Here is an 11,614-nt window from a genome sequence, read left to right as displayed (position 1 = left end):
CGACAGATATGTACTCAGACAGATATGTACTCAAATTTGTAAGCAGTGTAGCAAATATGTACTCGAATTTTTAAGCAGTGTACCAGATATGTACTCAAATTTGTAAGCAGTGTAGACACACACGTTTGGTAGTAATGGGCATTATGGACATTTCCATGTTTAAATTAATTTTGGACTTCCGGATAAAAAAAAATTTCCGGTTGGACCCTACTATAAATAACTATATGGGCCTAGGACCAAACAAGAAATTTTCCTAATAAGATTTCTCTTCGTCTCAGTAAATAGCATCATACCGGACAAAGTTGTGAGTAAAGTTGATTTTCCCTCTTCAAGGTAAGAAGATTCCACGATCTTCATACATTTTTGTGTTTCATCATCTCATTCTTTCTCTTGTTGTTGATATGGTTGTTAAAATTAGGTTTAGTTATGCTTTACTTATATGAATTATTACAAATTAGTTAGGGTTTTGCTTCTGTGTATTTTGCAAAATAAAGTAAGGTTTATTGAAAAATCGTCCCATTGAAGTTGAATTCGGTTCTAGTAATCTAGTTGTAGCCAAAGAAACTTGAATTGGACACCAAATTTCGGCAAACATTGAAACGTAATATATTTAGCAGTTAGGGATTTGAGCTTCCTTGTATAATTTAAGTAGTGTAACGATTCTAGGGTTTTAGATGGGCATTGTGATTTTTGATTCCTAATTAAGTTAATGTGTGAATTGATCTTCTTTTGATGTTGTGTGTTTAACTGTTTTACCTTTTCTTTTTTATAGAATAAGTAAAACCATGACTGCTGAAGAAGATTCGATTGAACAAGCCGCTGCAGAGAGACGCGAGAGGCTTAAAGCTCTTAGAGAAGCTAAGGAACTGTTTAATGCTAAAGATGGGGATGAACCCAAGGAGGATGAGTAAGCTCTTATCTCTGTGCTCATAATTTTGCTTGTTAATTTACTGGTTTTAGAAATTTGGTGGGGGAATGGGTTTTTTGCTGCTTAATTTTCTTCATTGTTATGTTTGACTGAAAAATGTTATTACATTTTCTTTGCAGAAATAAGAGCTTGAAATTTAGGAACTATCTTCCTCATGATGAAAAACTTCAGGAGGGTAAGCTTGCTCCTCCTGTCTTACCAAAGTTTGAAGACCCAATTGCTGCTGTACCTCCTCCAGCCGAGAAGACTGAGGTATTGTTTTTTTTACAGTCTAGACTAGTATGGGGATGGTGGATTTGTTTTAATGCTTGGATGGTACTTGTAGATCATGTATGTCTAATATGAAAAATGTATTGCAGGACCCATTTGTTAATATTGCTCCAAAGAAGCCAAACTGGGACCTTCGAAGGGACGTACAAAAGAAGCTTGATAAACTTGAAAGACGCACACAGAAGGCAATAGCTCAACTTGCTGGTAAATATCCTTGTTTCTTTGTTATGCATACTACTATATCTATTGAATTAGGCAATTTATCGAAATTTGCCTAGGTTTTAGTTCGCCAGATGACTGATCTGCCTGTTGCCTTTCTTTTCTTTTATGGAGCCACATAAGCGGGGGTTGTTATAGATTTCAGCTGCACATTTTGCTTCTTTGAGAAAGATGCTGTATAGAAGGAAAAAAATGTTGTTGATATTTTCTTATATGGTGGGTTTGGATGTGGAATTTTAAAGGTGGGATTTATGGGTCCATGGGATTTGGTGGAATTACGTTTCCTTTGTTATGTTTGGTTGTCCAAATCCCTGGAATCACGTTTCCCACGGGATTCAGTTTTCTAGCAAATCCTCTATATGGAGTCCGACCTCTCCCCCCTAAGATTTGCTGGGAAACTTATCAAGGGATTTATGGACCCACTTTTTTTAACTATAAATCTCATATATATACCATTTTAGGATTCTAAGGGTAATACCAAACAGTATATGGACTTTAAAACAAGATAATTCTATGAATCCTAGGAATTTTTAAATGAACTACCAAACACGAGGGATTTACATGAATACCAGAATTTGTAATCCCATGGGATTATAAATCCTGGAAATCGTGAATTCTGCAAACAAACCCACCAATAAGTTATTTCTTTTCGAATTTTGTAGCTGTTGGTTTTCCATTGTGAGGCTATGACATGTAGGCATTGGTCCCAACTAAGGTTTAAGTATTGATTTCCTTGTTCACTAACCGCTCTTATGCATTGTTATACTGCAGAGGAACAAGCAAAAGAGAACCAAGAGTCGGCCGAGGAGAATGGTGAAACTGCATCAGGAGGAGATTAGTGGAAGTGTTTCATTGTTTATTAAGAGATTTTAATAGGTTTCAGTAGCCAAGATCACTTGTATTTGCAGCGGAATAGATACGGTTAATTAACTGAGGGGGGTTGCAAAACAAAACAAAGCAGATAGCTGGTCTTAAAGGGCTTGTACATTTAAACTAAGAGATAAGTTAGCTTGAAAACTGTTCAAATTTTGTTATGTTGTTCAGCTTCTAGTCTCTTGGAGTTCAGAAAACTGTTCCTTCCTATAGTTTCAGTTTTATTTCGTTTAACATGTTATGCAATTGGAATTTCTGTTTGCTGGGCTACTGATCAAACTACCTAGTGTTGTTTCCAGATTAAATCCTTTAATTTTAATATGGTTTGTGTATGAATCGAATGGAACAACAAGACAACAACCAAGTAACATGGTTTTGTAAACGGAACAAATCTCCTCACAATACAATGTGGAATTCTGAAGAGCAGATGGAAACAGCCGAGAGTAAAAAGCCCAACCATTTTGGGACTAAACGTCAATCCGGACGAACTATAAAGCCTCCCTCTCTCGCGTCTTTCACATTCCTCCGTCTCCTGTAACTATTAGGTTCTCTTTCTTCTTCTTCGTCAAGAAGAAAAAAATATGAATCAGAGATATTGTGTGTGCAGATCAGTCTTACGAAGAAACCCATTTACAAGATGGTCATCAAAACCCATATCTTCTTCTTGTTCTTCATTAATCTCGAATAATCCAACTTCTTCAATACTTGTCTCAAAATACCTGCACACTTTTAACTATCCCCCACAAATCTTCTTAACCTCTGGAAACCATTTCCGGAAATTCAGTGGACAAGCAGCAGAAAAATGCAACTTTGAAGAAAATTATCTTAAAGAAGAAAAGTCTAAAGTTCATTCTGCAGTAATCGACGCTTGGATGCACATAGAATTAGGCACCCTACCTCCTCTTGATGCTGCCAAGATTCCAGCAGACCAATTCAATGCCTTCAAGCAAAAATTTGATCTTGACAATGGGGATTATTCGCATCACCTGCAGAGATATGGAGAAGAGATTGTAGAAGAGATTGAAATGTTAGAAGACTCCGTTAAGCAAGGTGTGGCTTATGGGAAGGTACGTAATTTTTGATAACTTTACTTATTCTCGATATTACAATATTGCCGTCAGAGTTACTAGATCACAAGAGTCCATGTCTATGTAGTACGCTGATGCAGGTGGCAAATTGGGTTATCACTTCAAGGATTGGTATAATGATGTTGGTAGGTTCCAGGGAGAGGGTTCTGAATCAGAAAATGAAAGTGACACTTTACCAACTGCTCAGGATGATGAGTCTTCTGCAGTTGTTGCTCAAAACCTGACAGACAATACCAATCAGGTTAGTTCTTCTGCTATATTGAGCACTATATATTGTTTCTTTCACTTCCTCCGCATCTTCTGTTCCATATGCCATAAGCTTAATCAAGTTATTTGCAGTGTGAAATATATGATAGTAGTCATACAACTAAGTCTCTCTTTTCTTCTTATTGCACTCTCAGCTTAAATCTAAATCTGGATATGCTTACTCTTAGCTCTTTACTTGATACTCCATATTGCTTGATCGATTTTGGCCTCTTTCTTGCTGAGACTAAAGCAACTTTAGAAATTACAGAAAACTTGGTAGGCGCTTAAAGTTTGCAGAATGGTCCTTTGTATTTAGGATTGGTCTCTCTGGTGGAATGCTCATTGCATGGCATAACAGCATTAAGATTTCACTGCATTTCTTTTCAGCATCACTTGTACGGAAGTATGGTGCATTGTCTGCACCAGAAAAATATGACCAGTGGACCAAGATTAAATTCTTTTGCAGACCTAAACTTCATTCTGCATTTAGATCATAAACAGGGAGGAAATCAATGTACATCTAGTGCCACTCATTATATTCATAGTTCGATCCAACAAATGGGTTTGATTGATCTCAGATATCAGGGAATTCCCTTCAATTGGTGCTCCTATAATGGAAAAGGACGAGAATATATGAAGGAAATAATTGATAGTGGTATCAGTGTCCAGATAATGGTTAAGAAATTCCAAATACAATAGTAAAGCATCCGGTGAGAGTGCTTGGACCATACCCTGATTCTGCTCATTTCCAAACCATTAATCAAAAAAGCTCTAGATCCTTCAAAATTCTAAGGTCATGATTAGAACACGAAATATTTAGAGAACTAATCCAAGACAATACATCCTGTCTTGATCTGAGCTGATTTAAAGAGTGGAAATGATTTATTGATTCCCTGAATCTGTGACTTCACTTCGCATCCTTTCTGCTATGCTTTTCGTGCAATGGCCAAGGCTAAGCTTCCTTTTTTACTTCTATATTCGGTTCAATTTGTGATTCTTCTCATGGTTATATTTTTGATTTTGCAGATATCTTAGTAATTGAGCAGTAATCTTTTTGGTTGGTGACTGACCCGAGTTCGAAAGTCTATCAGCACCATAATCTTACTTATGGATAAAAAAAAAGAAGAAAAGAGACTCAAATGGCTATTCAGTCATAGCAAAGCAAGCCCGTATCATCAACAATGAAGGAAAAAAGAGAGAATTTGATGAAAAGAATTGGTATGAAATTGTTACAACTAGTCAAGTACAAATCCCTAACATTACATATAGCTAACAATTTCTGATATGGCAAACAATGTCAACTGAGTCAGCATCTTACTGACATACTACTACTAGTTTACTATTATCTTCATCTTGTTTATTTGACCTTACAAGGTGGCAATGGTTTCCCACGCAAGCATTGGTTATGAGCATAAGTAACTGCTGGAAAAATGTTAAATGGTCTACCTTGTGGGATCTATCCACACAATCTATTAGCTCTAAAATTTGCATTGTTTCGGGTTCTCTATCCTTAACAAACTATGTAGAATTTTCCCAGTGAGTCTATTCATAGATAAATCCGACAATTTCGAGCTGGCTAATCCCCTAAACTTGGAGGAATGATTCCCATAATCTGGTTACTTGAGACATCCATCTTTTCAAGTTCCATACGAGTTGAATTTGAACTTGGTACCCTACCTGAATTCTGAAAAGAAGATGGAAACAGCCCCACACTGCCATGCCTCTTCTTCCCCTCTCAAGAAAGAAGTCTGGAGAACTTTTCTCAGATTTATGGTACTGCCTTGAAGGGTAGGAGGACTAGAGAGTTAAAATCCCAGCCGTCTTGGGTCTGAACATCAATTCCTGCAGACTACAAAGCTCCCTCTCCTCGCGTCTTTCACATTCCCCCTCCTCCGATAACTAATAGGCTTTCCTTTCTTCTTCTTCTTCTTCTTCAAGAAAAAGAATGAATCAAATTTCAAGATTTTGTGTGTGCAGATCAGTCTTAAGAAGAAACCCATTTACAACATGGTCATCAGAACCCATATCTTCTTCTTAATCATTAGTCTCGCATAATGAAGGATTTGGTCCTCCTCCTAAGAAGTGGAAAGGTGTCTGTGAAGGAGGCCAAAACTTCACCTGCAACGAGTAATTATTTGCCTTTTTTTTTGGCACTGAACCTTCTTTAACTCTTCAAACATTTCTGATTTTTGCGTATTTGTATATGCAGCAAGTTAATTGGGGATAGAGTTTATGCTACAGAAGTTGGGGACTCGTCTCCTAGTGCTGGGGATATCATTGGTCACGGGACTCATACCGCATCAATTGCAGCTGGAAACGCAATCAAAGATGCTAGCTTCTATTATGTGGCCAGGGGAACTGTGAGGGGAGCAGTGCCCTCTGCAAGAATTGCTGTATACAAAGTCTGTTCGTCAGGGGAAGAAGACTGCTATTCCCATGACATTTTGGCAGGATTTGATGATGCAATAGCAGATGGAGTTGATATACTCTCCTTATCCATGGGTGATTGGGCTACCGTATTTTACAAGGATCCATATGCTATCGGTTCGTTTCATGCAATTGAAAAAGATGTCTTAACTTCACAGGGAGCTGGCAACACTGGCCCGTCTCAGCAAACTGTTCTTAGTACCGCACCTTGGGTGTTTACTGTGGGTGCGACCATCACTGACCGCCACCTTGTTACCAAAATTGTGCTGGGAAACAGAAAGACCCTTGTGGTATGCGCTTAACTCTAATTCATTAAATGTCAAATGCAAATAAGCATCCCAACACTTGGAGAAACAGTCTCTAAGCCCCTGCGGCTTTTTACTATTTTATCTGACAGGGAAATGGAGTTAATGCTTTCAACTTGAGTGGAACTAAATTCCCTCTTGTATATGGTGACAATGTTTCAAATGGTAAATGTGTAAACGCATCAGTTCGGTAAGTTCTAAATCCCACATACCTAGCTAATTAGTGGTAGAAATCGAGCTCCTCCAGTTCTAGATTCTTAACAACATGCTCCATTTTCAAGTGTAGCTACTTCCCAACTGTTATGTTGTCGATGTTTTAGGAAGATTTTAGAGTATTCTAGAATCGTCTAGGTGTTTCCTTAATTTGGTATAGCTAGAGGTTTCCTGATTTAGTTAAACTTAAGGTTTCCTTTTGTAGCTATGTTTAGGTTTCCTAGTATAACTCATATACTTGGAAGACAAGTTTGTAACCTATATAAATAGGTGTACAAGTCTTAAGGAAAATACACACAGCACAATTCGGAGAAGAGTTCTCATAACTAGAGAATTTTAGGGTTTAGAACGTTTGGTTCATAGAGAATTGTTTAGGGTTTGTGAACAACATCCTGCTGGTCATAGTTGTGGTTTATTCTCTGTAATTCGTTCTATAATAAGAGTTGATCGTAGCCGTTTGTGGACGTAGGCATATTGCCGAACCACGTTAAATCTTGTGTCTTTCTTTGTTTCGTTTAGTGCATCTTATTTATGTTTTCTTTAGTTCTACGTTGATCCAAAGAACTATTAGTGTCTTGTGAGGTTAATCCTAAGGCATTAATCCTAACAAGTGGTGCGGTGAGCATGGAGAGGATCATAGTTGGAAGTGAAGATGTCTAGTTCTACATCAAGTGGAAGTTTTTCGAAGGTGCATGGATTTGATATTATCAAATTCAACGGGAAGAATAATTTTACATCATGGCAAACTGATGTTAAAGATATTCTTGTTAGTATGAAACAAATCAAAGCGATCAAGGACAAACCAGCAGCGTTACCAAAGGAATGGAGCGATGAGAAGTGGGATGACCTTGTTTTGGAGGCGTGTTCTACTATTCGATTATGTTTGTCAAGGGAGATCACTCATAATTTTTCGAGTGAAACCTCTGCAAAGGTGTTGTGGGATAAGTTAGAGAAGCTTTACTTGCAAAAGGATTTGACTTCGGAGCTTTACTTGAAGCACATGCTTCATGCCTTTCGGATGGCTCCAGGTAAGCCTATAGTTGATCATATTAACGAGTTTAATAAGATCTGTTCTGATTTATCTAACATCAGTGTGACTATTTCAGATACGGACAAATCTATGATATTATTATGTTCTTTGCCTCCATCGTATGATGCTTTCGTTGACTACTTGCTGAGTGTGAAAACCGAAGGAGACAATAAGTTGGCTTTCGATGATGTGGTCGCTGCTTTACAAGCTAAGGCATTAAGGAAACAAGAGTTAAGCGATGAAGCACAAGCCGAGGGTTTGTTTGTTGATAGAGGAAAGAATAGTAATAAGAAGCAGAAGTCGAAGAATCGTTTCAAGAAGAACGATATTGAGTGTTATTATTGTCGTAAAACTGGTCATATTAGGGATGATTGTCTCAAGCTTAAGGCAAGAGATGAGAAACGTGAGAAATCAGATTCGAAGAATGTTGTTGCTTCGGTTGCGGAAGGCAGTGAAGTTTTAGAAGACCCAATGTGTGGTTTTGATGAGGAAGTGTTAACCGTTACATCAAAGAGTTATCTCAATGATGGTTGGATGCTTGATTCCGGTGCTTCGTATCATATGTATCCTTCAAAGGATTATTTCACTACTTATAAATAGGTGAATGGTGGTACTGTTATTATGGGAAATTCTAATGCCGGCAAAACAGTTGGAGTTGGTACGGTACAGGTTCGTTCGCATGGTGTTATCACAACACTTTCAGAGGTTAGACATGTTCCAGATTTGAGGAAGAGTTTTATTTCGTTAGGAGTACTTGAATCACTTGGATACAAGTATGTTGCTGAATATGCATTCTTGAAGGTATACTACGACGGTAGTTTGAAGATGACCAGTGAAAGACATGGTAATTTATATTTCTTACAAGGAGATATAGTTTGTGGTGGAGCTATGGTTTCTCAATCAATTGATGAGAAACAGGTGGAGTCAACACGTTTATGGCATATGCGTCTTGGGAATATGAGTGAGAAACGTATGTCCGTGTTGAGTAATAAAGGCTTGCTTGGAGGTGAAAAGACTTGCAAGCTTGATTTCTGTGAGAATTGTATCTTCGGGAAGCAATGTAGGAGCATTTTTGGTACCGCTGTACATCAAACGCAGGGTATGTTAGATTACATCCATTCAGATGTTTGGGGTCCCTCTCGTACAGTTTCTAAGGGAGGTGCTAGGTGGTTTGTGACATTTATTGATGACTTTTCAAGAAGAGTTTGGCTTTACACCATGAAGCATAAGAATGAAGTCACCGAGGTGTTTAAGAAGTGGAAGACCATGGTAGAGAAACAACTTGGTCGTGTGATTAAGAAGATACGTTCCGATAATGGCGGTGAATACATCGAAGACCCATTGAAGGAGTTTTGTGAGGAACAAGGTATCGTTATACACTTCACAGTCAAGGGTACACCACAACAAAATTGAATAGCGGAAAGAATGAATCGAACGTTACTTGAGAGAGCACGGTGCATGTTGTCAAACGCAAGTTCAGACAAGATTTGGTGGTCTGAAGCAGTTAATACGGCGTGCTATTTAGTGAATCGATCACCATCAACAGCTATTAAGTGTAAGTCACCTATGGAGGTATGGACCGGTAATCCCGTCAATTATTCTAATTTGAAGGTGTTTGGTTGTCCAGCCTATTTTCATGTGAAAGAAGATAAGTTGGGTGTTAGGGCTAAGAAAGCAATTTTCTTAGGTTATCCATTAGGTGTTAAGGGGTATGGACTATGGTGCCCAGAACTGAATAAGTTTATTATCAGTCGTGATGTGACTTTTAATGAGAAAGCGATGCTTGATTCAAAGAAGTTCACTGATTGGGACTCTCAAATTGAAAGTGAGAGTAGTAGCGGTGTTGAATATGATTCGATGCAGGTGGAGGAAAGGGTTCCTAGTTCATCTACTATAGAAGAAGAAAAAGAAACTCTTGTACAAGATGAAGTTGAGTTTGAGGTTCCTAGTGAGAAATCTACACAACAACAAGTTGAGAATATTCCGTCCTTGACGTCTCAACGTGAGAGACGTGCACCAGTCCGTTATGGTTTTTATGAGTTTGCATCTTATGCATTCTCTGTTTTTGAGGATGAGCCGTTTACCTTTGAGGAGGCAATGAGTAATACTCATGCCATTGAATGGAAAACAGCCATGGATGAAGAGATGAAGTCTCTTCACAAGAATCGCACTTGGGAGCTTGTTAAATTGCCTAAGGGTTGAAAGAAGATTGGGTGCAAGTGGGTCTATACGGTAAAGGATGGAATTCCAGATTCCAAGGGTGTCGTTAGTGGTGTACGATACAAAGAAAGGTTAGTAGATAAGGGATATGCACAAAGGGAAGGTGTGGATTATAATGAAGTTTTCTCTCCGGTTGTTAAACACATTTCTATTAGAGTCCTTTTAGCATTTGTGGCACAGTTTGACTTAGAGCTCGAGCAATTAGATGTCAAAACAACATTCTTGCATGGAAATTTGGAGGAAGAGATTTATATGTCACAGCCCATTGGTTATGAAGTTGCTGGTAAGGAAGATTATGTGTGTCGACTTGAGAAATCATTGTATGGTTTGAAACAGTCGCCAAGACAATGATACAAGAGGTTTGATACGTTTATGTTGTAGAAAAAGTATACTCGTAGCAAATATGATCAGTGTGTGTACTTTAAGAAGTTTCCAAATGGAGGTTTTGTTTATCTTTTAATCTACGTGGATGACATGCTCATAGCTGCAAAGATCAAGTCAGAAATTGATGTTTTAAAGAAACAATTGAGTTTAGAGTTTGAGATGAAGGATTTGGGCTAAGAAGATTTTGGGTATGGAGATTACTCGAGATAGATCTAAGGGGAAGTTATGTCTTACTCAGAAATCATATCTTGAGAGAGTTCTTCGTCGCTTTGGAATGCATAACTCCAAAGCTATTAGTGTTCCAATACCGCCTACAGTTAAGTTATCAAAACAGTTGTGTCCTACTACAACTGAGGAGAAGGAGTTTATGTCAAAGGTTCCCTATGGTAATGCGGTAGGTTCTTTGATGTATGCTATGGTTTGTACTCGTCCGGATATTTCACAAGCAGTTGGTTTAGTTAGTCGTTATATGGCTAATCCTGGGAGAGAACATTGGTACGCGGTGAAGGGAATTTTGAGATATCTTCAAGGCACCTTGGATATTGGTTTAGTGTTTGAGAAGGAGCAGAATTTGAAGGTCTGTGGATTTGTTGATTCTGATTATGCGGGTGATAGGGATAAGTGTCGTTCTACTTCGGGGTATTGTTTTACATTGAGTGAAGGACCTATCAGTTGGAGGTCTATGTTACAACCAATCTTAACTTTGTCTACTACGGAGGCAGAGTATATTGTTGTGACGGAGGCTGTTAAGGAAGCATTATGGCTTCGTGGTTTAGTTAAAGACTTGGGGATTATACAACGGAGTGTTGTTGTAAACTGTGATAGTCAGAGTGCTATTTATTTAGCTAAGAACCAAGTTTATCATGCACGCACCAAGCATATTGATGTTCGTTATCATAAGGTACGAGAAGTTGTTGATAACGGATTAGTACAACTATTGAAGGTTGATACTGAAGCTAATCCAGCAGACATGTTGACGAAAGTCGTTCCGAAGGTCAAGTTTGAGAGGTGTCTCAGCTTGATCAATACTGCTCGTTGTTGAGGCCCTAGGGGCATTTGAGGCTAAGGTTAACTTGAGAAGATCAAGCTCAGTTTGGTGGAAACATCGGCAAGGTGGAGAATTGTTATGTTGTCGATGTTTTAGGAAGATTTTAGAGTATTCTAGAATCGTCTAGGTGTTTCCTTAATTTGGTATAGCTAGAGGTTTCCTGATTTAGTTAAACTTAAGGTTTCCTTTTGTAGCTATGTTTAGGTTTCATAGTATAACTTATATACTTGGAAGACAAGTTTGTAACCTATATAAATAGGTGTACAAGTCTTAAGGAAAATACACACAACACAATTCAGAGAAGAGTTCTCATAACTAGAGAATTTTAGGGTTTAGAACGTTTGGTTCATAGAGAATTGTTTA

General features: G+C 38.2%; 2 protein-coding genes across 2 annotated transcripts; both read left to right on the top strand.

The window, feature by feature from the left end:
• The first annotated feature begins 259 nt into the window (after nt 1–259).
• Nucleotides 260–2,524, top strand: LOC113293378 (coiled-coil domain-containing protein 12-like). Its single transcript, XM_026542034.1, has 5 exons — nt 260–333; nt 773–907; nt 1,048–1,180; nt 1,288–1,402; nt 2,189–2,524. Exons 2-5 carry the CDS (start codon nt 786–788, stop codon nt 2,254–2,256), a joined length of 438 nt encoding a protein of 145 aa, XP_026397819.1. The 5' UTR covers nt 260–333; nt 773–785; the 3' UTR covers nt 2,257–2,524.
• Nucleotides 2,525–2,674: 150 nt separating this feature from the next.
• On the top strand, nt 2,675–5,003 carry LOC113293377. The gene is made up of 3 exons (XM_026542033.1): nt 2,675–3,357; nt 3,446–3,619; nt 4,651–5,003. The coding sequence occupies exons 1-3, from the start codon at nt 2,872–2,874 to the stop codon at nt 4,657–4,659; spliced, it is 669 nt and encodes a 222-aa protein (XP_026397818.1). The 5' UTR covers nt 2,675–2,871; the 3' UTR covers nt 4,660–5,003.
• Nucleotides 5,004–11,614: the final 6,611 nt, after the last annotated feature.

This window comes from Papaver somniferum, chromosome 7 (assembly GCF_003573695.1).
Source record: "Papaver somniferum cultivar HN1 chromosome 7, ASM357369v1, whole genome shotgun sequence".
Lineage (NCBI taxonomy): Eukaryota > Viridiplantae > Streptophyta > Magnoliopsida > Ranunculales > Papaveraceae > Papaver > Papaver somniferum.
Note: the sequence above shows the minus strand (reverse complement) of the source record. Positions and strands in the feature narration are given on the sequence as shown.